The sequence below is a fragment of the Oryza brachyantha genome, chromosome 10 (assembly GCF_000231095.2).
Source record: "Oryza brachyantha chromosome 10, ObraRS2, whole genome shotgun sequence".
NCBI lineage: Eukaryota > Viridiplantae > Streptophyta > Magnoliopsida > Poales > Poaceae > Oryza > Oryza brachyantha.
The window spans coordinates 2,222,331-2,245,672 of record NC_023172.2 but is presented as its reverse complement, the minus strand read 5'-3'; the positions used below and the strand labels follow the sequence as shown (position 1 = coordinate 2,245,672).

The 23,342-nt window shown below is 43.9% G+C and overlaps 2 protein-coding genes across 9 annotated transcripts; one reads left to right on the top strand and one right to left on the bottom strand.

Moving 5' to 3' along the window:
* The first annotated feature begins 506 nt into the window (after positions 1–506).
* Positions 507–2,354, top strand: LOC102710175 (amino acid transporter AVT1I-like). The gene is made up of 2 exons (XM_040528466.1): positions 507–1,300; positions 1,613–2,354. The coding sequence occupies exons 1-2, from the start codon at positions 524–526 to the stop codon at positions 2,156–2,158; spliced, it is 1,323 nt and encodes a 440-aa protein (XP_040384400.1). The 5' UTR covers positions 507–523; the 3' UTR covers positions 2,159–2,354.
* A 2,231-nt stretch (positions 2,355–4,585) lies between these two features.
* Positions 4,586–19,023, bottom strand: LOC102710461 (disease resistance protein RPM1-like). 8 transcript variants are annotated; one of them, XR_005812581.1, is made up of 5 exons: positions 18,889–19,023; positions 18,078–18,297; positions 7,496–10,307; positions 5,745–5,812; positions 4,586–4,987 (listed from the first exon to the last, which is right to left on the bottom strand). XR_005812581.1 is itself a non-coding variant. In XM_040528058.1 (4 exons), the coding sequence occupies exon 3, from the start codon at positions 10,255–10,257 to the stop codon at positions 7,516–7,518; it is 2,742 nt and encodes a 913-aa protein (XP_040383992.1). In that variant the 5' UTR covers positions 10,258–10,307; positions 18,078–18,297; positions 18,889–19,023; the 3' UTR covers positions 4,586–4,987; positions 7,496–7,515. The 8 variants fall into 8 exon arrangements, 7 of the variants coding, with proteins under 7 accessions (XP_040383992.1, XP_015698931.1, XP_015698929.1 ...); XM_040528058.1 differs by lacking the exon at positions 5,745–5,812; XM_015843445.1 differs by lacking the exons at positions 4,586–4,987; positions 5,745–5,812 and having other exon boundaries at positions 7,232–10,307; positions 18,078–18,180; positions 18,255–18,297.
* Between the last annotated feature and the right edge of the window lie 4,319 nt (positions 19,024–23,342).

The following is a 23,342-nucleotide window of genomic DNA, read 5'->3' as shown; positions in this document are numbered from 1 at the left end:
GTTTCTCTTCTTCTGCCGAATAGAATGTATAAACATTTCTTCTAGGCGATAGCAGAGAGGTAAAGGAAGGAAGTGGCGCGCGGAGGGGATCGCGCACCAGCGGTGGTGTATTAGACCGACCCGAGCGCCGGAGGATCCACGTAAGGGGCAGGTCGGCCCATGAAGGAAGGGGGGAGCCCAGTCGGCTTGGACCCGGCCAGCCTAGGGACGCGGCCCAGCACGGGCGCGCGAGCTGGAGGGCGAGGCGCAGCAGGCCGGCCGGACGAGATATTTTTTGACGACCCAAGGACGTGGGTTCGGCCCACTCGGGCAGACGAAAATTTGGCAGAAAAAAGTTGTTGTAGAGATAATTAATCGGAGAAAGCAACAGAATTAGTTTGGATCCGATGCCCTTGATTAACCGCACGGCCTCCATTTTATATCCAGCCTCCGTAGAACTAATCTCATATTTATATATTATATTATAGTTCTATTCTATCTCAGATTTGTGGAGGTAGCATCCTAATTAGACGGCGCAAAAATAATGGCGACGCAGCCGTTGCTGCATGGCAAAGACGAGGAAGAGGACGTAGAAGCCGACGAGGCCTTCAACAATGTCGAGGAGGAGCAGCAGCAGCTCCTCCCTCGTTGCGGCACAGGCGGCGGCGCTTCCTTCTGGAGATGCTGCCTCAACCTAAGCAACGTGATCTCGGGCATCGGGACGCTCTCCGTGCCGTACGCGCTGGCGCAGGGCGGCTGGCTCAGCCTCGCGCTCTTCGCCGTCGTCGGCGCCGTCTGCCTCTACACCGGCGGGCTCATCGACCGCTGCATGCGCGCCGACCGCTCCGTCAGGAGCTACCCGGACATCGGCCACCTCGCGTTCGGCGCCCACGGCCGGACGGCGATCGGCGCCGTCATGCACGTCGAGCTCTACCTCATCGCCATCAGCTTCCTCATCCTCGAGGGCGACAACCTCGACAAGCTCCTCCCCGGCACCGCGGTGGAGATCCTGGGGTGCCAGCTACGCGGCAAGCAGCTGTTCGTGCTCGTGGCGGCCGCCGTCATCCTCCCGACCACCTGGCTGAAGGACCTCAGCATGCTCGCCTACGTCTCGGCGGTCGGGCTCGTCGCGTCGATGGCGCTGACGGCGTCACTCGTCTGGGCCGGTGTTGCCGAGAAGGGCTTCCGCATGGATGGCACGAGCCTCTTCAACCTAAGCGGGTTGCCCTCCACCCTCAGCCTCTACTTCGTCTGCTTCGCCGGCCATGGCATCTTTCCCAGCGTGTACGCCTCCATGAGGACGAAGAGGGATTTTCCAAAGGTACATTTACTACATATCCAATGTCCTCTACATGTTGATCTACAAATTAATACCTCCAACTTTCGCTTATACTTATGTTTATTAGCCAAAATTTAAATTTTTAGCCTTAAATTTCAAGTTGATTTTGGGATTTATTTCATCAAAGTTTATTTTCAAGTCTTAATTTTTAGATCGCTAAGAATAGGTATATAAAATTTGAATTAAAAATTATTTGGTTTTTTGCATGAAACACCTAAACAATCACTCCCTAACATTAGTAATATTTATTTAGTTGTAATGTTCCATAAATTAATTCTCGATTAATTTGTGCAGGCTTTGTTGATCTCTTCCATGCTGTGCAGCCTCAACTACGTGCTGACAGCAATGTTGGGATACTTGATCTATGGTCAGGACGTGCAGGCACAGGTGACACTGAACTTACCCATAGGTAAGCTATACACGAGGATCGCCATCTTGACGACCCTGATCACCCCACTAGCGAAGTACGCGCTCGTGATCCAGCCAATCACAACGGCGATAGAGGAGAAGTTGAAACCGTCGGCGGCAGCGGCGGAGGTGGCTGCCGGCAACAACTGGCTTGCCACCAGGGTGCTCGTCGGCACAGCCATTGTCGTCACTACGGTGGTGCTAGCATCCGTGGTGCCCTTCTTCGGCTACCTCATGTCGTTCATCGGGTCATCGCTGAACGTCACCGTTGCTGTCCTGTTCCCGTGCCTGAGCTATCTAAAGATCTATATGCTCCAGGGAGTAATCCATCGCTTCGAGCTGATGGCGGTCATTGGTATATTGGTCTTCGGGGTCTGTGTGGCCGTTGTTGGCACTTACACTTCACTTCACCAGATTATTGGTACATTTTGATATGCACTGCTCGGTTGATTTGAGGGTATGCCTTCACCAGGTTATTGGTACATTTTGATATACAGTGATCAATTTGAGGTTATGCCATGGTATGGTGGAAGCTTTTGGTACTAATTTATTATATAGTTTTTACATGAGTTTTTTACTATTAGTTTATTTGAAAATGAGAACATATGTTGTACTTGTCTTCTGGAAAAGAATTGATAGCAACTGTATATTGCATTTTGTTCATAATACAAGTATATGATCACTTTATATTTTAACTTGTTCGTTTTTAAGTTGCCGAACCGTGCGTTTTTGTCATTAATTGTGAGTCCATCGCTTTGAGCTTTGTGACTGTAACTATTATGGAAAACAAACACGGGAAAATTCTTAGAGAATTGATACATATAAGGTTATGAAATTACGAATCCTCTTAACACCTGGAAAGAATATGTATATTATGTTTAAAGGAAACCAGGAGAAATATTTAAATAGTTGGCTCAATGACATTTTCCTTTCAGGTTTTTCCTACTATACCGTTCGTGTGACTATAAGCCCCATTTCTATTTAATGTGTTTACTTATTACTCCCTTCGTCCCTAGATGTTTGACGCCGTTGACTTTTTTATACACGTTTGACTATTTGTTTTATTCAAAAAATTTACATAATTATTAATTATTTTTATATCATTTCATTTATTGTTAAATATACTTTTATGTATATATAAAGCTTTACATATTTGACAAAAAAAATTGAATAAGATGAATAGTCAAACGTGTATAAAAAAGTCAACGGCGTCAAACATTTAAGGATGGAGGTAGTATATTTATTTGGCTTAATTTGCAGCAATAACAAACATATTAATATGTATTTATTAATTTTAAATGTGAAGAAATCTAGAGCAAGTAATAAGTACAGCATGAACATACAGTATACTTGTACTATACAATTAAATCAATGGAATAACTTTGTAGAGCATAATTACAGAGTGGAGATGAACGGATGTTGTTAGGGGGAAGGGAACTTGTCCTCAATCATAAAAGAAATTGTACCTTGATTAGTAAAATATATTGCAAATTGCAGATATAAACACCTGTTGAAATAGAAAACTTAGGGGAGAAAATAATATCGAAGGCTGGCCGGAGCTTTTGGAGAGAATAATATCGTTCGATCGGCCGAGCATCGACTGCTGCCGTACGTGCAGGGTGAACGGCCGGTGAAGGACGATATGTCCCATCTTATCTGTTGATCGCAAATTAAAGGAAGATTAATTATAAATAGCTACCTTCTGAGTGATAGGGTTTAGGGTCATAAACAATATGGACATGGAAACTAAGTGCTAGGTTAGATTAGATGGAAAGATTGGCCAGGCTCAAGAGAGATACAATCAGGTTGAACCCACGTACGACTGTGATATTACTTTTTTAATAATAAGGAATTAGTTATTATACGAGAAAAAATACCCGTGTTTTAATTATGTAAATTAAATAAATTTTGAAATAGGTTTTCAAACTAAATTGCGTGCCAAGACAGAAATAGTAAAGTGTGACCAACATACAGTTGATTTAGGAAAAGTCTGTTGCAACATTGTGTAACTCAAAATAAGTTTTGAAAATAAATTATACTTCGAGTCAGGAAATATAAATCATGGTCAACATACAATTGATTTAGAAAGTGTTCTTTGCATCAAAAAACTTATATTTGAGAATAATAAATTATGTTCAACATCATAAATAAACTAAATAAGATGGGTTGTATTTCAACTATAAAGGAAGATGGGGCACGCTAAACTCTATTAGGTAATTTCCAACCCACTTATTTGAGTCATATACCCTTTGATTGTTTTTATTCAACGTAAATATTTAATTTTAAAACAGTGCATAGTGACCACTATTCGGAACATTTTAATTTCTAAGTTTTTACAAATTTGTTTATTTTCTTTTTTATATATTTCCTTTTCTCTTTTTCTAATTTTCTTTCAATTCTTCATTTTATTCTCTTTCTTTTGCTTTTTGTACAAGCCCTTCTTCTCCCAGTGTAATTACGCTGGAAACGAATTAGACATAAATTTTACTTTCGATTTAGACAAAACATCTGCTTTGGTATTCTTTAAAAAAGAATATAGAAACGGAATCATAGAGATATCGTGGTTTTATTTTATTGTTAATTATATATCTATTTGTATTTGTCTAGAAAAATTAAAGAAGGTCTCGGGTTTACACAGAACGCCTAACCCACTAGGCCATGAATCCGTTTTGTATTTTGTTGAGCGTGACATATTAAATAAACGGTCACGTGGGCCGGACGGACGATTGAATAATCTGTGCTTTTATCAGAGGCATAGATATAGATATAAATTAGTTAACCCTCACGTATTACGATACATTTAATCTATAGTTAGATTTTTGTAATTGAGATTTTAACAAGGTCTCAGTTAGTGTCAGTATCGGTTAGTGGCGCCCATCGGTGGCCGATTTTTTTTATAATGGATTAAAAACCCGGCCTCTACGTCCAAAAAAAATGTACGCAGCCAACCAAGTTCATACATGAGCATTGAAGCTCTCCCATTACATGAGTAAACAACCATCAAAACATTCATTTTAACTGGAAAACAAGAACACCCAACACCTTGCAAACTAGCAAACAAACATGCTGATGCCCTGCAGTATACAGCCTCCAGGTGAGAAGCTAATCTTGTATTCTCCTTGGGAAGTTCCAACCATATCTGGAATAAAACTCCAGCACTCTCATCTCTAGCAGTTTGCAGCATTCCTTCGTCAAGTTGTCATCCTCTTCATTAAGCAGCAAGGACCAGCTTCTGACCCAATATGTCGCTCTGAAGATGACCTACAAAAAGGAATAAACCTATAATCCATTAAAAATAGTATCATTCCTACTCAACCAAGTTGCCCAACATATAGCTGCTATGCCCTCTAACACTCTAACCTTAAGCCTAGAGTTGACCCCGTTTAACCAATTCTCAAAAAGATGGGTCATGCTTCGTGGTGGACTAAAACCAAAGGTAAACTGAACTACACTCCAAACCAATTTTATCATAGGGCAACCAAAGAACAAGTGATGTATAGTCTCTTATCGGCGACCGACTTGCATATGCGTGAGTCTGGCCACGTGGTTAATTAAGGGCATCGGATCCCAACTACTTGTGTTGCAGAGATATGTTGAAGCAAAAATCATCACATATCAATTTTAATATGAATGTGTTGCATTACATTGAAGTTTACTAATCCTGCTATAATTTATTTTGTAAAATAAATGTGAGTTAGTCTAGTCTAGTAATTACATTTTCAAATAAATATGAGCATCGACTTATATAATTTTGATGGGAGTTCATTTTTGGCCATTTGACGAACATTTTGTTGGCATGCTTATTTATATATATTGTACCGATCTAGAACGGGTGTGTTCGAGAGTTGAAAACTTAATAGTACTAATTAATTTGATATCTATAGTACGCACAAATAGATATGTTTATTTGGCTAGTTTTACCCTACAACCAAAAAATATCAATCATCAATTATTGGAAGGAGACAACCGAAAAATACCAACCTACCTAGTAAAATAAAAAATTGACTTTAACTCTTACCATATTAAAAATCACGGAAGTAGACCAGCATGGTCCATTGGTTAGTAACAACCATGTCATCTGGTCCCCTAATAAGAATATAAAGGATAGTTAGTTGGCTAATCAAAGAGAGGATAGTACACATACATACACTAGGGACTCACCCATGTAAAACTAAATGGAACAACTTCAGCCATCTGTTTGAAAAGTGGGCCTTAAACTATTAATTCATCATTTGGTACATATGAAGAATTTTATATATACATATTGATTTATTATAACCTAAATCGGTAAAATTAAGGACACATCCAAATATACATCAAAATGAACAAAAGTATATTGGCAACACAATTTATTGAAATAATACTTTAATTAACATAATTTATATCGAATTAATAATTTTTAGAATTTATTCTATTAGTTTAAACCTCCTAAAAATCAATTAAAAATCTAATTAAAGATTTTTTCAAATAAATGTATATAATTATTAATTATTTAGAGATGATTTTCTTTATTATTAAAATATGATTTGCTTTATTATTAAAAAAACTTTAAACATGACTTGTAATTTTACATAATTGTCTAAAAATTTTAAATAAAACAACGCATAAATTAAAAAAAAAGAATGAGAATGCCCAACAATAACGAGAATAACAGGAGACTTGGACGTTCGTATGGTGCAGACCTTTAGATGAGGCTTAAACCCTCTTGGGGGCTTCATGAGTTTTACAGATTACTATCCCAAATTTAATATGAAATTTTGTATTTGCATTTTGGAGGTTTTTTGCCTCTTCACTTTCGTTACTCAACTCTGATTTCGTGTTTGCTAGATAAGAAAATTATAATCTGCCATAGACACTAATTAACAGAAACCAGAGGAATGAAAAGTATGCCTAAAGCTGCCATCAGTTACTGATAGCTATGGGCGATCAGAAAAGCAATATGTGCAGCACATAGTTTCAGGATTTTGTTCAAGAAAAAATTGCAAATAACCTCAGGTTTAGGGGCCAATGTAACACAAAACCTTAGTCTTTATTATTGTTATCAACCACATCCGCCTATATAAAGCCCAAATAACAGACGTGTAAATTTGGTGCAAAGTACTGTAACTCTCTACTCCCACCATTTCAAAATATAAAATATATTTTTTTTAACAAAGGTCTGACAAACTATTATTATAACAGAGTATAATATTATAACACAAAATTGATATTATTATAATATTATACTCTGTTATTATAAAATCTAGTCCATGACCTCAACGAAGAACTACTATCTTCTGCTTAGCTATGATCACTAGTAGCTGCTAGTATACTTGAGAGGTCATGGACTAGATTTGTCCATAATTTTCAATCTTACACTGTGTATTTTGACTATTGGTTCAAGAATATTTGAGAACCTACACATGTACTTCACATGCACTTGAGCTATGCAGAAACTACAAGAAATTAATTAACTTTAACGATTATTTAGTAAACCACTTGTCTTAACAAAACAAAACATCTCAATTACTCTTAAATGGAGGGAGCATATAACGAAGCTCCACAGCTTTATTCAACAAGCAATACATGTAACACAATAATTAATCGGTGTTCGGTACAGCAAAATTATCCATATTTTGGAGCACATAACAGAAGATCAGCAACTTCAGACATATCACAAACATAAAGTTCAGCCGAAAAACCAAATCACAATCGGGTACAGCCAAAGAAGGAAGGAATCAGTTCAGAGACCGATCCAGCAGTCATGCAAAATAGGTAATTCATGCATACCGGGAGCAATTCTTGATCGATCAAACGCGAATTTCCGGCACATGGTGCAGCTTCGATTCCCAGTTCTCCCTCTTCCACTCCAACTTGAACTCATCTGACTGCCCCCACACAGTGAGCTTTCTGAGTGACGCAACGAGCTCCAAGCCACTTGGCACTGCTGCCATAGCCGTCAGGGACACCAGGTACAATGCCTCCAAGCTACCCACAGCTGACTGCTCGATGACAATGCTGCGCACCTGCTTCATGTCACCAAGGAAGAGAGTCGTCAGGCGAGGGAACTTCCCTGCACGGAGAGCCACTTCCTCAGCACAGCACCACTTCCGGATGCTCAGGTATATGAGGTTCGGCATGTTCTCCGCAAGCAGCGGAAATGGATCATTGCCGATTCTTGAGGAACTGAGTGACAAGTACTTGATGTGTGAACCATGCTTGCTGAACACAGGTTTGCCAAATGTGTCGTTATCAAGACAGCCTCTAATGATGAGCTTCTGGAGATTCATCTCGGAAGGATTGAATGCATCGAAGTCAAGGGCCTCGTGGTCATTGCTGGCGCTGATGAGAAGACTGGAGAGATTCACCATTGTTGACAAAGAAAGAAACAACTTTGTGCAGTCGGCACGATGCACATTCTCGACCCACAGGGTTCTAAGTGCAATCAGCTTCCCAAGCAGCTCAATTGAATCCTTGGTTGCCTCAACTGTTTCAAGGGTCTGAATTTCATCCATGTGGGAAAATCCTTGAGGCAGCTGCATACCTTTGAAGTATCTGAACACACTGCGACTAGCAATGATCTTGTCGGCAAACAAGTGCCGCAGTTTCTTCAGTTTACAGATCTCCTTGGGCAGCTCATCTATCCCAGTGTATTTGAGGTCCAGAGTCTCCAGATTGTGGAGCTTCTCAATAGATTTGGGAAGTGATTTCACATTGGTCCTCCGCAACCCAAGATAGCGCAGGTTGAACAAGTCTGCAATATTTGCTGGAATTATGTTGATGGGTGAGTCCTGGAGCTCCAGAACAGCAAGGTACTTCGATTTTGGTATGAGAGAATTCAATAAATCTGACTCTGCAGCTCCATTGGTAGCGATGAAAGTTCGTAGGCGAGGAAAATCCAAGCTTGGTCCCACATTCTTGTTTCCCTTGGATATTGACAGGCGTCGAACATCTTCCTTCTGATCTGTTTGGAGGTCTCCCTCACTAAGGCCAAACATCTCCTTTCTGGAGTAAGAGAGAGCCAAGTCACGCACAATGTCATGCATTTTGCAGAAGGCCACTCTACCGATCTCATCTGTCTCCAAGAGTTGCAACAAGCTTCCTCGGATCAGCTCCATCAAGTACTCATCTGCAACTTCCTCCAGAGTGCTGTTTCCTCTCTTTGTTATGAACCCTTCTGCTGTCCACAGCTTCACAAGGCTTTCACGAGACAAGCGGTAGTTCTGTGGAAACAAGCTGCAGTAGAGGAAGCAGTTCTTGAGATGCCTTGGAAGGAACAAGATGCTAACACTTAGGGCACTCCTCACTTCTCCCAAGCCAGGGTTGTCCTCTAACATACAATGGAATTGATCATTCATAATTTTCCATGCCACTTCAGTCTTTTCTCTGACAGCAAGCACATTGCCTATAGCATAGATGGCTGATGGTAAGCCACCACACTTTTTCACAATTTGTTTACACAGATCCTTAAGGTGTGAAGGGCACTCCATGTTGTCATTGTGAAAGGCCCTTCTACAAAATAGTGCCATTGCATCATCATCACCCAAGGGCTTAAGCTTGAGCTTGTATTTGTCTTGAGCCAGTGAAGCAACATCACTTGTCCTAGTCGTAATGATAATTCGACTAGCATTACGATTGTCAATCAAGAAGCTTGATATACCACGAAATGCATCAGCATCCCAGACATTATCAAGAACAATTAAGTACCTCTTATCTGATAATACATCACATAATATATCAACCAGCTGGCTGCCATACATACTATCGAGGTTTGCAGACACTTGGCTTTGTTCTTGTGCTAGATCCCTTATTAATTGCCTTAATGTAACATCATTGTTGTACTCGTGTGGTACCTCAATCCAGGAATAGCATTGAAAGCTCTTCTGCTCTTTCATAGATTCATACACCTTCCTGACAAGAGTTGTTTTCCCCAGCCCAAACAGACCCCACACAGATAACACCGCTCTAGTGGGATCATTTGGTGCTAACCACGAATTCAATAACTCTATCTCTTCTGTCATGCCAACAATGCCTTCTTTGATCATATGGAGGGAGCTATCACGGCAGAGATGAGCTTGTGTGTTAGCACTAGTGTTGCTATGCAACTCGCTGAAGTACTCTGCATATTTTGTCTTCATTCCCGATAATTGTTTGATCTCACTGTCTACATCTTTCAGTCCAGTAGCAATGCCATGGAAAGTTGTACCATAGTAGGTTGCACGCATCATTCTACTTAAATAGCTTTCCTCCTGCAACAGAGCAACATTGTAGGAGTACTCATCTATTATGTCCTCAACATGGTAGGCCACCTGGCGTACTCTCACCACCCAGCGTTTCAGAACTTCATTGTCAGTGCTGTGGATCTTCGCCCGTACTTGCATGAGGAAGCTATTAATCATGTCCAGTTCCCTTCCAATGGATTTTGCGAGCTCTGGTAGTTCCTGCAACAAAGCTACTTCTTTCTTTATGATGTCTTTGAGCGGTTGCAGTGCTGCATCTCCGAAAGTAGTGCCAATCTTGATGAGGGCCTGAACTACTGCAGCTTCTGCCATATTTTCTTGTATGTGTGGGAAGTTCTAGCTGATTGTGTTCTTCACCGGACCTGCTTAATAATGTTTGGAGATTAGCTTGGCATGCTGCACAAATCTCAACAAAATGAACTAAAAAAGGTACATCGTGGTATCATTTTGGTATTTAGTTCTACTCCTAAAATCAACCTAGGGATGCTAGAAGTTATTTTTTTCTGGGATGCAGGTGAAGGAATAAATCTTGGGCTGTTTGGTCTTGATCTTGTGATGTCCTACCCTTGTTTTTTCAGCTTTCAATTACTAGGACAGCATCTAGGACAGGTTGTTAGGATGCTCTAGGACAGGTTGTTGAGATACTCTAGGACAACATCTTTTAGACAAGTAGGCAGCTATAAATATGTATCCAACCCTCCCCAGGAAGGTATGACATTTGGTGATAAGTAAACATAAAATTGTCCCAAGTTTGAGTGTCATCCTCTCACCAATAAGAGTAACAATTAAGATACTAACATCTGGTATCAGAGCCACACTTTCCTGTAGGTTGAACATCTCTTGCTCCTCCTCTTCCCAAGCTCGAGTGAGCACTCAGCCACCACCAGCAGCAGTAGCAACACCGGCTGCTCCTCCTTCCCCTTTCCCTTTGCCTTCTCCACGCAGCAGCTCCCCGGAGGCGCGCCATGTCCGACGGACGGTCTCGGCGTTCGGGCGCCTCGAGCACACGGCGTCAGCAGGACACCGAGCTCGCTGCAGCGCAAGAGCACAGGCGAGCAGCGGCACAGACCGTAGCAGCAGCAGCAAGGCTGGCGGCAGCGGAGTTGGCGGCGATCAGGGCGGAGGCGGAAGCAGAGGAGGCGGAAGATGCAGCATGTGCGGCGGAGGCTAAGGTTGAGACCTTGCGCAGCAGCATCAACGGCTCCATCGCCGGCGACATCACCGCCGACAGGGACCTTGAGGAGCTGGCAAGAGGAAGGGCGCGGGAGCGGACAGCACGGTGGGCAGCAGCCCAACGGCACGGCGGCGGCGGTCCAGGGGGCCGCGCGCCCGCCGATGGCGCTCTAGGCGGGGCCGCACGCGGCAATGGTAGCCTAGACGGGCGCAGGCGTGCCGGCGACAGCCCAGAGCACGCGCGCGGCGACGGCGCTCCCGGTGATGGCGGCCGGGTCTACGGAGAGCGTGGCCCTCATAGGCAGCGCGACTCTCCCTCCCCTGACCGGCGCTATGGCTACCACAGCATCCAAGCGGTGGTCAGGGACTTTGGTCCCGGTGGTGGGTGGCCTACCCTCACCAAGACTAACTACATCGAGTGGGCCGCGGTGATGAGGGTGAGGCTCCAGGTGTGGCACATGTGGGAGGCAGTTCAGTATGGCGACGTCAACTACGATGAAGACCGACGGGCACTGGATGCCCTCATCGCTGCAGTTCCGTCCGAGATGCAGTTCTCGCTTTCGCAAAAGCGGACTGCCAAGGAGGCATGGGACGCCATCGCTGCAGCACGCATCGGCAGCGACCGTGCCCGCAAAAGCACGCTGCAAGCACTCCACAAGGAGTGGGAGAACCCGGCCTTCAAGCTAGGTGAGGACATCAATGATTTTGCCCTCCATCTCAACACTCTGTTGCATAAGATGGTGCAGTACGGCGACGACACCTACAACGATAAGAGAGCTGTCGAGAAGCTCTTCCGCTGCATCCCACAGAAGTACAAGCAGATCGCCCGCTCCATCGAGTCTCTGCTGGACCTCTCCATGATGACGATCGAGGAGGCGATTGGTCGCCTCAAGGTCGTCGACGGTGATGAGCCACAGCCCCTCTCCGGGCCCATCACCATTAGCGGGAAGCTCCATCTCACTCGGGAGCAGTGAGAGGCTTGCCAGGGTGATGGGAAAAAGGGGGAGTCCTCCTCGGTAGGCGGCCGCAAGCGTGGCAATCTGCGCAAGGGGCGCGGAGGCGTCCAGGTCAGGCTGCGAGGACGCATCCGGGGTGGAGCCCGTGGAGGCGTCCAGGGCGGCACTACCGGCAACCGCAGGTCGACGCGAGACGACGCCTGCCGCAATTATGGCAAGTCTGGCCACTGGGCCAAGGACTGCCGACAACAACGACAAGGCCAGGCCAACGCCGCACAAATGGAGGAGGAAGAACCGGCCCTGCTCCTGGCACACGCAAGCGTCGAGCTATCTCCAGCGGCACCGGCCGCATCGGCTTTCCTCCACCTAGAAGAACCGAACGCACGCGCCCTTCTTCGCGACGGCTCCAACAACGACAAGACAGATGGGTGGGTCCTCGACACCGGGGTCACCCATCACATGACCGGCCGACGGGAGTTCTTCACCGAGCTTGATCCCATCGTCCGAGGCTTCGTCAAGTTTGGGGATGCCTCTGGCGTGGATATCAAGGGCACCGGCTCTGTCATCTTCACCACCAAGTCCGGCGAGCACAGGCTGCTCACCGAAGTCTACTACATCCAGCGCAAAGGAACTCCATCATCAGCATTGGACAGCTGGAAGAAGAGGAAGGCTCATGCGTGGTGATCAAGAACGGAGTCATGAGGATTTGGGATCGGCGCAAGATCGGGGAGTGCCGTGGTCACCTCCTTGTCAAGGTAACCAGAGGCAACAACCGACTCTACATACTCAATGTGCAGGTAGCACAACCTGTATGCCTCGCCACCCACCGGGACGACAAGGCGTGGCAGTGGCATGAGCGCTTCGGCCATCTCCACTTTGAGGCCCTGAAGCGGCTCAGTACCAAGGAGATGGTGCGAGGCATGCCATGCCTTGACCATGTGGAGCAGTTCTGCGACGTCTGCGTGTTGACGAAGCAGAGGCGGCTCCCCTTTCCCCATCAGACGAGCTTCCGAGCCAAGGAGCGGCTCGAGCTCATGTACGGGGATTTGTGTGGCCCGGTGTCTCCGGCCACACCAGGAGGACGACGCTTCTTCTTGCTGCTCGTCGACGACTTCTCCCGCTACATGTGGGTGACGGTCCTCGGTAGCAAGGGAGAGGCTGCGGACGCCATCAGGCGCACGCAGGCTGCTGCAGAGGCGGAGTGCGGCCGCAAGTTGCGCGTCCTGCGCACCGACAACGGCGGCGAATTCACGGCGGCAGAATTCTCGTCGTACTGTGCCGATGAAGGTATTCACCGCCACTACTCCACGCCGTACAGCCCGCAGCAGAACGGTGTCGTTGAGCGGCGCAACCAGACGGTTGTGGGGATGGCTCGAGCCCTCCTCAAGCAGAGAGGGATGCCGACTCTCTTCTGGGGGGAGGCGGTAGTGACGGCCGTCTACATCCTCAACCGCTCACCTACCAAGGCTCTCGATGGCAGGACGCCGAACGAGGCTTGGCATGGGCGCAAGCCATCGGTCTCCCACCTGCGAGTCTTCGGCTGCCTCGCATTTGCCAAGGAGCTTGGCCACATCGACAAGCTCAACGACAGGAGCACCCCAGGGGTGTTCATCAGCTACATGAAGGGCTCGAAGGCGTACCGCATCCTCGACCCGGAGACAGCGTGTGCGCACGGTGCGCGACGTGGTGTTCGACGAAGGGCGAGGATGGACATGGGACAAGATGGTGGACAACGGCTCTACTCTGACGTACGACGACTTCACTGTCAAGTACATCCACTTCAAGGAAGCTGGGGGAGTGGGCAGCTCCCCTTCACTGAGCGTGCCTACCCCAGTCTCCGAGTCTCCACCAACTCCGGCACCCGCCACTTCGGCAGCGCCACGCTCTCGAGCCACGACTTCGGCTACGCCGAGCTCTTCGCCGACACCACTACAGCCGGCGACCCCACGCACTCCGGTGCCAACAGCCACCCCTCAGGGCTCATCCACACCAACACTAGCTCACGTCGAGCGCAGCCCGGTGCAGTTCGCTACTCCGCTCTCACATGATGAGCGCATTAACGCCTACCATGATGGAGAGCCCTTGCGGTACTGTACGACGGAGGACCTCCTCGGCGACCAGCCGATGCCGGGACTGGTGCCTCATGACCTGGAGGAACAGTTGCACCTTGCGTGCGACAACGGCGAGCCTCGGTCCTTCACAGAGGCCGAGAGACACGCGGCATGGCGCGTCGCGATGAAGGCGGAATTGGACGCGGTTAAGGAGAACCGCACCTGGGAGCTTGCTAACCTCCCTCATGGTCGTGTGATCTCACTTAAGTGGGTGTTCAAGCTGAAGAGGGATGAAGCCGGAGCCATCGTCAAGCACAAGGCTCGCTTGGTGGCACGTGGTTTCGTGTAGCAGGAAGGGATCGACTTCGACGATGCCTTCGTCCCCATGGCACGGATGGAATCCGTGCGACTCCTTGCGCTGGCAGCTCAGGAAGGCTAGCGCGTCCATCACATGGACGTCAAGTCGGCGTTCCTCAACGGCGACTTGAAGGAGCAGGTTTACGTGCACCAGCCGCCGGGTTTTGCGATCCCCGGCAAGGAGGGCAAGGTGCTACGCCTACACAAGGCTTTGTACGGCCTACGGCAGGCACCGAGGGCGTGGAATGCCAAGTTGGATTCCACGCTCAAGAGGATGGGCTTCGAGCCAAGCCCGCACGAGGCGGCTATCTACCGACGGGGAAATAGAGGAAATACCCTGCTGGTGGGTGTTTATGTTGATGACTTGGTCATCACCGGTACCAAGGATACGGAGGTGGCAGCGTTCAAGGAAGACATGAAGGCCACTTTCCAGATGAGTGACTTGGGGCCCCTCTCCTTCTATCTGGGGATCGAGGTGCACCAAGATGACTCCGGGATCACACTTTGCCAGACTGCCTATGCCAAGCGCGTCGTTGAGCTAGCTGGGCTCAACGATTGCAACCCAGCCCTCACACCGATGGAGGAGAGGCTGAAGCTGAGCCGGGACAGCACGGCGGAGGAGGTGGACGCTACGCAGTACCGGCGTCTTGTGGGGAGCCTTCGCTATCTTACCCACACACGGCCTGACTTGGCGTTCTCCGTTGGCTACGTTAGTCAGTTCATGCAGCGACCGACGACGGAGCACCAGCAGGCTGTGAAGAGGATCATCCGCTACGTTGCGGGGACTCTCGACCACGGCCTCTACTACCCGAGGTGCCCTGGAAAGGCACAGTTCATTGGGTACATAGACAGCGACCACGCCGGCGACATCGACACTAGCAAGAGCACGAGCGGGATTCTCTTCTTCCTCGGCAAGTGCCTCGTTAGCTGGCAGTCGGTCAAGCAACAGGTGGTTGCCCTATCCAGTTGCGAGGCCGAGTACATAGCAGCCTCCACTGCTTTGACCCAGGCACTCTGGTTTGCTCGACTGCTCGGTGATCTCCTCGGCAGAGACACTGGAGCGGTGGAGCTTAGGGTGGATAGCAAGTCCGCTCTGGCCCTGGCAAGGAATCCCGTTTTTCACGAACGGAGCAAGCACATCCAAGTGAGGTACCACTTCATCCGAGGCTGCTTGGAGGAAGGGAGCATCAAGGCGAGCTACATCAACACCAAGGACCAGCCTGCGGATCTGCTTACCAAGCCCCTTGGGAGGATCAAGTTCCTTGAGCTTTGCTCCCGGATCGGGATGGCTCAACTTTCCCACAAGACAACGCACAAGACTTAGGGGGAGAATGAAGGAATAAGTCTTGGGCTGTTTGGTCTTGGTCTTGTGGTGTCCTACGCTTGTTTTTTCAGCTTTCAGTTACTAGGACAACATCTAGGACAGGTTGTTAGGATGCTCTAGGACAGGTGGTTAGGATGCTCTAGGACAGGTTGTTGAGATGCTGTAGGACAACATCTTTTAGACTAGTAGGCAGCTATAAATATGTATCCAACCCTCCCCCGGGAAAGTATGACATTTGGTGATAGGTAAACAGAAAATTGCCCCAAGTTTGAGTCTCATCCTCTCACCAATGAGAGTAACAATTGAGATACTAACAGCAGGGATTATAAATATACATCGCGTGTTCATGATCATTGCTACTCGTATAACATTTATCTAGATTGTAATGATCATGCTGGGATAGGAGCCCTTAGAAAAAGTTGAGGCACTCATGGGCTCAGGTGGTGCGACGATGCCATTAAAGAAGCCATACCAAAAGGATGGGGGAGAAAGGGGAGAGATTTAAGACTCTTCTTTATTTCTTGCTTAATGAATAGTAAGATATAACTATCTTATATAGATGTAGTGACATAACTTTTAACACACCTATCCGTAAGATAAAGGATAATTAAGCAATATCATCCTCTCTCTAATTTGAACACCTGCCATGAACAGTAACCCCACACACAGTGCCACTGGCCCTAGGGAGGCTGCATGCTGTTTAGGGCCTTAATGGGCTACACATGGCAATAAAATATGAAATAGAAGGGGGAAATTAGAGAAATCAATGGCAGCAAGGTAAGTGTCATGCTGTTTGGTAGGAGGATTGAGTTCATAATAATACAATACATTCTGCAATAACTCCCCAAATGCTAAATTCGGAAGGAGATGCTACATTCTCCGAATACTTCGTGCAAATAATAACTATGAAACTACAATTAATTTACCCATATCTGCAAAACTTGACATATTGGATTAATTTGAAATAATCTGCCGTTGAGACAAAACTTTGAACTATTCTGGGTAGAACGTATAAAATATACACCTTATTTGAAAAGAAAATCTCACGAGGTTTCAAGATACAAAACCTCCATATGTGATTAACAGTCATGCTCAACGTACAAAAATGTATTAACTGCGATGACCTATCCATGTTAGTCATGAGATCGAAATCTCATCGAAACAAAAATAACATGGGTGAAAGAAAAATACCAGCAAAAGAAAAATATCACTAATGTGACTGTTCTGATCTAGATATCCAGCAGCATGAGAGGATTTAAATATGGATGCACCAGTGGCATGCCAGTAAGAACAACACGACTGATTAAAGGCTTCAGTAGAGGAAGAGCAGCGATATGAATAATATATGCATGCTGAAGAGCTGAAAGCTTTGTACCTATATTTGCATCCTCATACTTGAGTTAAATCATTGATGCCTTGGGCCATGTTGTTGAGAATTTTTAAAAAAATGACCAACATAAGTTGACTTCTGCTAGTCTACTACTTTTGCTCCATATGAAGCCACATTTGAGTTGAACTTGATGAAAGATAAGGTAATTTTCCTACTTGTATCAAAATTGAAAATAACCAACCTTCAATCAACACAGATTTGTATGTGTTCCATCATGTTTTTGGCTAAAAATAGAAAATAATCCACCTTTCATATTTTTAGCTCTTAATTAATAGATATGATATAAAATATCTACCTCTTCTTTAGTTAACTAATTATTTAGGCAATAGATGTTAGGAAGGTTAACTCTTCCCTATTCTGTTGCTATAACACGATTGCATTGCACATCATTTTGAAATAATCTGTGGTCAATAACTCAAAATAAAACTTTGAGGTTTGAAAGATTCCCCGCTTTTGTGCATACGGACAGCAGGCAAGTAAATGTCCGAACTTTTTAAGTATAGCATGTGAGAATATATATTTACTAGTTGATTTTGTAACCACCAATCCAGCATAGTTTGAAGCATAAATCTACAGGGCCGCAGCCATAATCAGAGTAAACAGAGATATCAATAGAGAAGAAAAGAGCAAATTGCATACAAAAGAATGAACTACTACAGCCAAAATGTATAAAAGATATATCTCAATATCTCATTTTGAAATAACATCTCACTAGGGTAACGATACTTAAACTCCATCTGTTATTACCAATCACGAACACAAACATGGCATGAGAAATCTCCTATGAACAAAAATAGCATGAGAAAAGAAGAAATATCATTGAAGTAATACTTCCAATTTAGTTAGTTCTGCAGCATGAGAGGATTTAAAGATGCCTGTACCTGTAACAAGCCAGCAAGTGAACCACGATCGATGAAGGCTTCAGTAGAGGAAGAGCAGTAATATGAATGATATACACATGCCCAAGAGCTGAAAACATTGTACCTATATTTGCATCCTCATCCTTAAGCTCAATAATTGGTGTCTTGGGCCATGTTCTGAGAATTAAAAAGATTGACCTGCATAAGTTGACTTTGCTTAGTCTCCTATTGTACTGTGCCCCTGCGCAAGTACATGGCAATTTTATTACTTGTAGAGAAACTGAAAGATGACCAACCTTCAATAGAGACAGATTTGTACTATGTGTTAAAACGACACCACCCCGTATTAATAAACCCTAAAGTAAAATCTCTCACGATCATTTGGATGCGAAAAGTCATTATGTAGTTCTAGTCTCTTAAACAAAGCAAGCAGCGCCAGACTTGTTGGTTTGGAGTTCACATGTTTCTATTTTTCTTCTGTTCAATGTACCTCCCATGGCACTGTCCCGATTACCACCTACTCCGAGCGAATTAATTAATACAATTAGCTCCAATTGCATCCAATTGGATCCAACAAGAGGGCAGATTGCACATTGACCTAGCAACGTCGACCTCCCTTCCTATCAAGAACAACGCGACGCGAACCCATTGCCCGAAGTCCTAGCAAGACCTGCACGATTTACTCCTAGATCTAGGATTTCACGAGCACAGAGAGTCACAAATTCGACTAGCACGACCTCTAAATCTGCGACTGGAAGCACCCAATGCCTAAAGAAAAGAAGATTAGGGGGGAGGGGAATGGGACCTGTCGATTGGGCGTAGGGCCGCGTACCTCGACCTCGGCGCGTACCGCGCTCCGGCGGCGTCTCGGCGGCCGCCGACGCATCCTCATCCCAGGCGTTGCTGCCCCGCGCACGCTCGCTCGTCGGCTCGTCGCTGCATTCCACAGGCGAGGCGAGTTGGACTAGACGGCTAAACTGCATTTTGAGACTTTTTTTAACGTCCTGTATAAGTACATTCTTTATGAAAAAAATTTAGTATTTCGAGATAGCATGTACCTATAAAATTTTTTATCTTAAGGTATATTTTAATAATGATAAAACAACCCATATTTTAGGTAAACTTTACATTTTTCACAGTAATGGGTTTACAAATACAAGTTAACCTAGCTTACCGTCTGGAACACTAATATTAACCACACGATAATCTTGCTAATCCCTTGAGTCTATATTATTTTGCGTTTGAGACAATAAAATTACAGTAAATCATTTCCTAACTTTGTGCCCTAAATGTTATATAAATTTAAAAGTGACAGAAGTAAGTAAAAGATGATTTAAATTTTAACCGATCTCTTACAATTTTCATGGTTATCAGGCGTATCGTTCCCCGGAGTGCGTTAGGCTCTGTTTGCTTAAGCTTAAGATTATTGTAATCTAGTTTATTGAGTCAGATTACTGTAAACTAGATTATTATAAGCTAAAGTAGAAATACATGATAAAGGTAGGTAATTATTTTAAAGTATCCCAGGTAGTGGGTCTAAAGCTAGCCCATAATTAAAAAAAAGTACCTTTGGCTTATTAGATTATAGTAATCTAGGCTCTAGATTATAATAATCTTTATATTAATTCATCTGTTTGTTTCAGCTTAATTCAAATAAATTAGATTATAATAATCCCAAGCTGAATCAAACAAGGCCTTAAGCTAGTGACTTTAGATTATAACTTGTTTTCTTCCATCTACTATTCTTACTCCACCTAGTGTTCCCTTCACTCCAACATTTTATGAGTATGTACATCGTGATGCGAGTCAAGATACATGTGATTTGTATGTGAACTACCTCGTGACCCTTATTTTGACCAATTAACGACTACCTACTACTAAATTGTGCTAGAGACACTACGGCCACTACGGCAATAGGTAGTGGTTAGAAATAGCAGCCTAGACACATAGTGGCCTAACAAATGCAATATTGAATGTTATTGTAGCCTAGAGGACAGCATCAACTACTATTTTGTACATTTGGAATTCAACTTTTTTTAAGGTAGGAACCATATTTCCAGTTGGCATCTTGTCAGTTGCTTACTTAGATCTAAGATCTTCCTATTTATTCATTAGATATGGAAAAAGGGAACAAGACAAAGGCAAAAGGAATGCACCAACAACTGGCATATCGATGGATGAAGTCGGAATATATACCTTGTTGTCAACATGTATATCACCTACCAATTAGCCGCAATGTTAACACTCTTCTCAATTCTTAGACTTCATCCCATTGTGTAGATGTCTACCATGAAGAGCCTTACCAGATGATGAAGTGCGCTCGGTTTGTATATGACCATATGCGGATATTACAGTGTGTATTATTTGTAAGGAAAAAAGAAATCACGATGTATTTATGATCATGGATATCATGCGCATGGAAATTGGAGTTGAGCAACAAATTGGGGGGGGGGGGGGAGGCGACCGGGTGATAGGTCAACCAAATATAACGTTAACGGCAATACATTCATGATATTTCTCTTTGATAGAGACAGCATTAATTAATTAATTAACTTGGTGGAGAAAAGGGCATGCCCTGCCATCAGCCTTACGTAATTCAATTAGCAATGCAAATTGGCACGGAAATTTAACATATATATACAGATGGAAAGCAACATAAAGTCGTGGACATTCAGCAAATTATCTCCATCTTCTTCGGACATGGATTAAGAAACGTTAAAATCCATAGTAGACTTGGACAAATTCCATCCACTGGAAGTAAGTTGCTCAGAGTCATTGATGATTAGTAGTTAAGCATTGTATGTCTCTCAGTAATGCATGACTAAGATCCTAAGAGGCTTGCCCTAATTAAAATATACATAATTTTTGGGAGAGGCTGACCTGAGGATTGTCCTTGGAACATCGTGTTCACTAACTTTAACATCACTCTGAGTGACTAGAATGAAACATTGCTATACACCTTGCTTGCAAATTTATTGGTCGAATATTTTACAAGATTATCGAGAGGTCGAGAAATTGCCAGCAATTCCTTAAAACGAGAACAGATCAGTCCAAAAGCGAATCAACTGGGGTATCATGTCACTTTTAAAGGCGAACTATCTACTGCAGTTGGTAGAGAACTAGAGACCCGTGGTTGAAAAACTAGAGTTGGTAACCTTACGGGTTGGCTCCGCTTAAAGACCAACCCTGCAATTGAACCCGTAAAAAAAAGAGCAAACTTGTGAAGGTTGTATATTAAAATAATATAAATTAAATATAATATTAATAAATAAAAAACAGGCGGCTTGACTAGTGACCGTGCGGTTCGATCGGTAAATCGGTGAACCGGTGGCCAGAGCAGGTCAAACTGCAGTTCGGTTTTTTCACTATTTGCAATTAAGTATGAAACTGGCTGAACTTTGACAAAGAGAGTATATATTAAGGCCAATCCCAATGAAATTTTCATAGCAGTTTCATTCTCAATAAATGAGATGCCTCATAATAAAATTTGATAAGATAACAACATAATTATAGATAATGAGTTTCATCCAGATGAAACTCGATATACACTATTTTGAAGACAATGAAACTGAAGTTGCATGCTACAATGTTTCATTTCTCATTAACTAGCCTATGAAAACACAAAATAAAATGATGTGTTGGAGATATTACAATTCTAGAACTTCTTCTTGAGACATCCCTGTCAGACAATAAATACGTAAATTCCCTTAGCAGAAATTAAGAGATTTTCATTAACAAGCAATGGGTTAAGCACACTAGTGTGAAAGAACAAGCAACGGATTTTGCACTCATCCATTGTGCCTAATCGAATGTCTTCATATCGCCAAATCGAATCTATCGGAAGAACAAACACCTAATCTCACATCAAGTTCCCTCCATTACCCCAGGTGTGGTGGCAGCCTTCTCCCCTTCCCCTAGAGTAGTGGTGGTGCCCTCTCCATGTAACCCATGACCTTGGGTACAACTCAGTTTGATGGTGGTGAGCAAGCTAGATCGGTGATGAAGATCCACTGAAGTGGTAGCTCCCTTCCCCTTTCTCTTGTACTATGTAGAATAATTTTTTGTCATGCTTTTTTTGAATGTATTAAAATCTTGTTGAATCAGTTGGATCCATATGGCATTGGCTTTTGCGCTTTGTTGAATCAAGTGTATTGGCTCATTATGTGTATCGATTTTATTCAAGCTAACTTTTTTTAACTTGTCGAAACCATTGGGTGTCAGTTCTCATATCCGACACTTATGAACCCCCTCTCCCCTTGGCCCCTCATTGAATTATTCGTGTTTGATCATGTTACATCACGTGTGATATGTATGATGAATAATTAGCAAAATAGATTTTTGTTTAGACTAATTATTGTAGAACAATTTTTCTAGGACCCATCGATTTCTTGCATTAATTGGTTATCATGTTTATTGGAAAAAAATTGAAAATAGGCTATGGCTAGACCTTATGTTCTGAGTTATAAGTCAAACGGATTTGAATTGGTGAAGTTCTAATGATTTACTCCATCCGTTTCATAAATGTAAGATTTTCTAGCTTTGCCTAGATTCATATGAATGCTAATGAATCTAGACATATAAATAAATTATATATATTTATTAATTAATGAATTTAGGCAAGACTAGAAAGTTCCGGAGACCTAGTTGTCAAGTAGTTTGCTGATTTTCCTATAGCGGCGCGCTATTCATGGGATAGATTCCTCAGCGGTATTGTTTTGGCACTTATCAGTATTTGGGTGGTCAATTTACTATTCTGGTAATTCTAGAAGAACTTTAATATTATGTTATATTATTTCCACTATATGTTTGTTTCATTGTTTTTTTAGAAAATACAATAAGATTATTCACCCTTCTCTTATTAACGGCATACTGACCATTCTTTATAAACCAGTACTAATAGCCGTTTAGATTTGGCACTAATGAACTTCTATTAGTGAACGAACTAATAATAGGGTGAATTTTTTTATTTTTTAAACCTTTTTAAGAAATAATTTTACTGTAGAAGGACATATTATTAGATGTGATGTCTATGCAACTGTCCTCTTTAACGAGGGTGGTCCAACTATAGTCGTCACAAAATAATATTTTCAACTGTTGTGATATATATCACGTGACAGATCAGGATTATATTGGTGGCTTGTTATAATATAAATTAGTTGTCTGCTTTCACAAATAAGTGCCAAGTTTGGTACCAAATGGCCAACTTGTCCTAAACATATATACTCTTGCAAAAAACTGTGTGTCGGAAGTCCCTAACTTTCATTGGAAGGACGGACAACTAAGGCT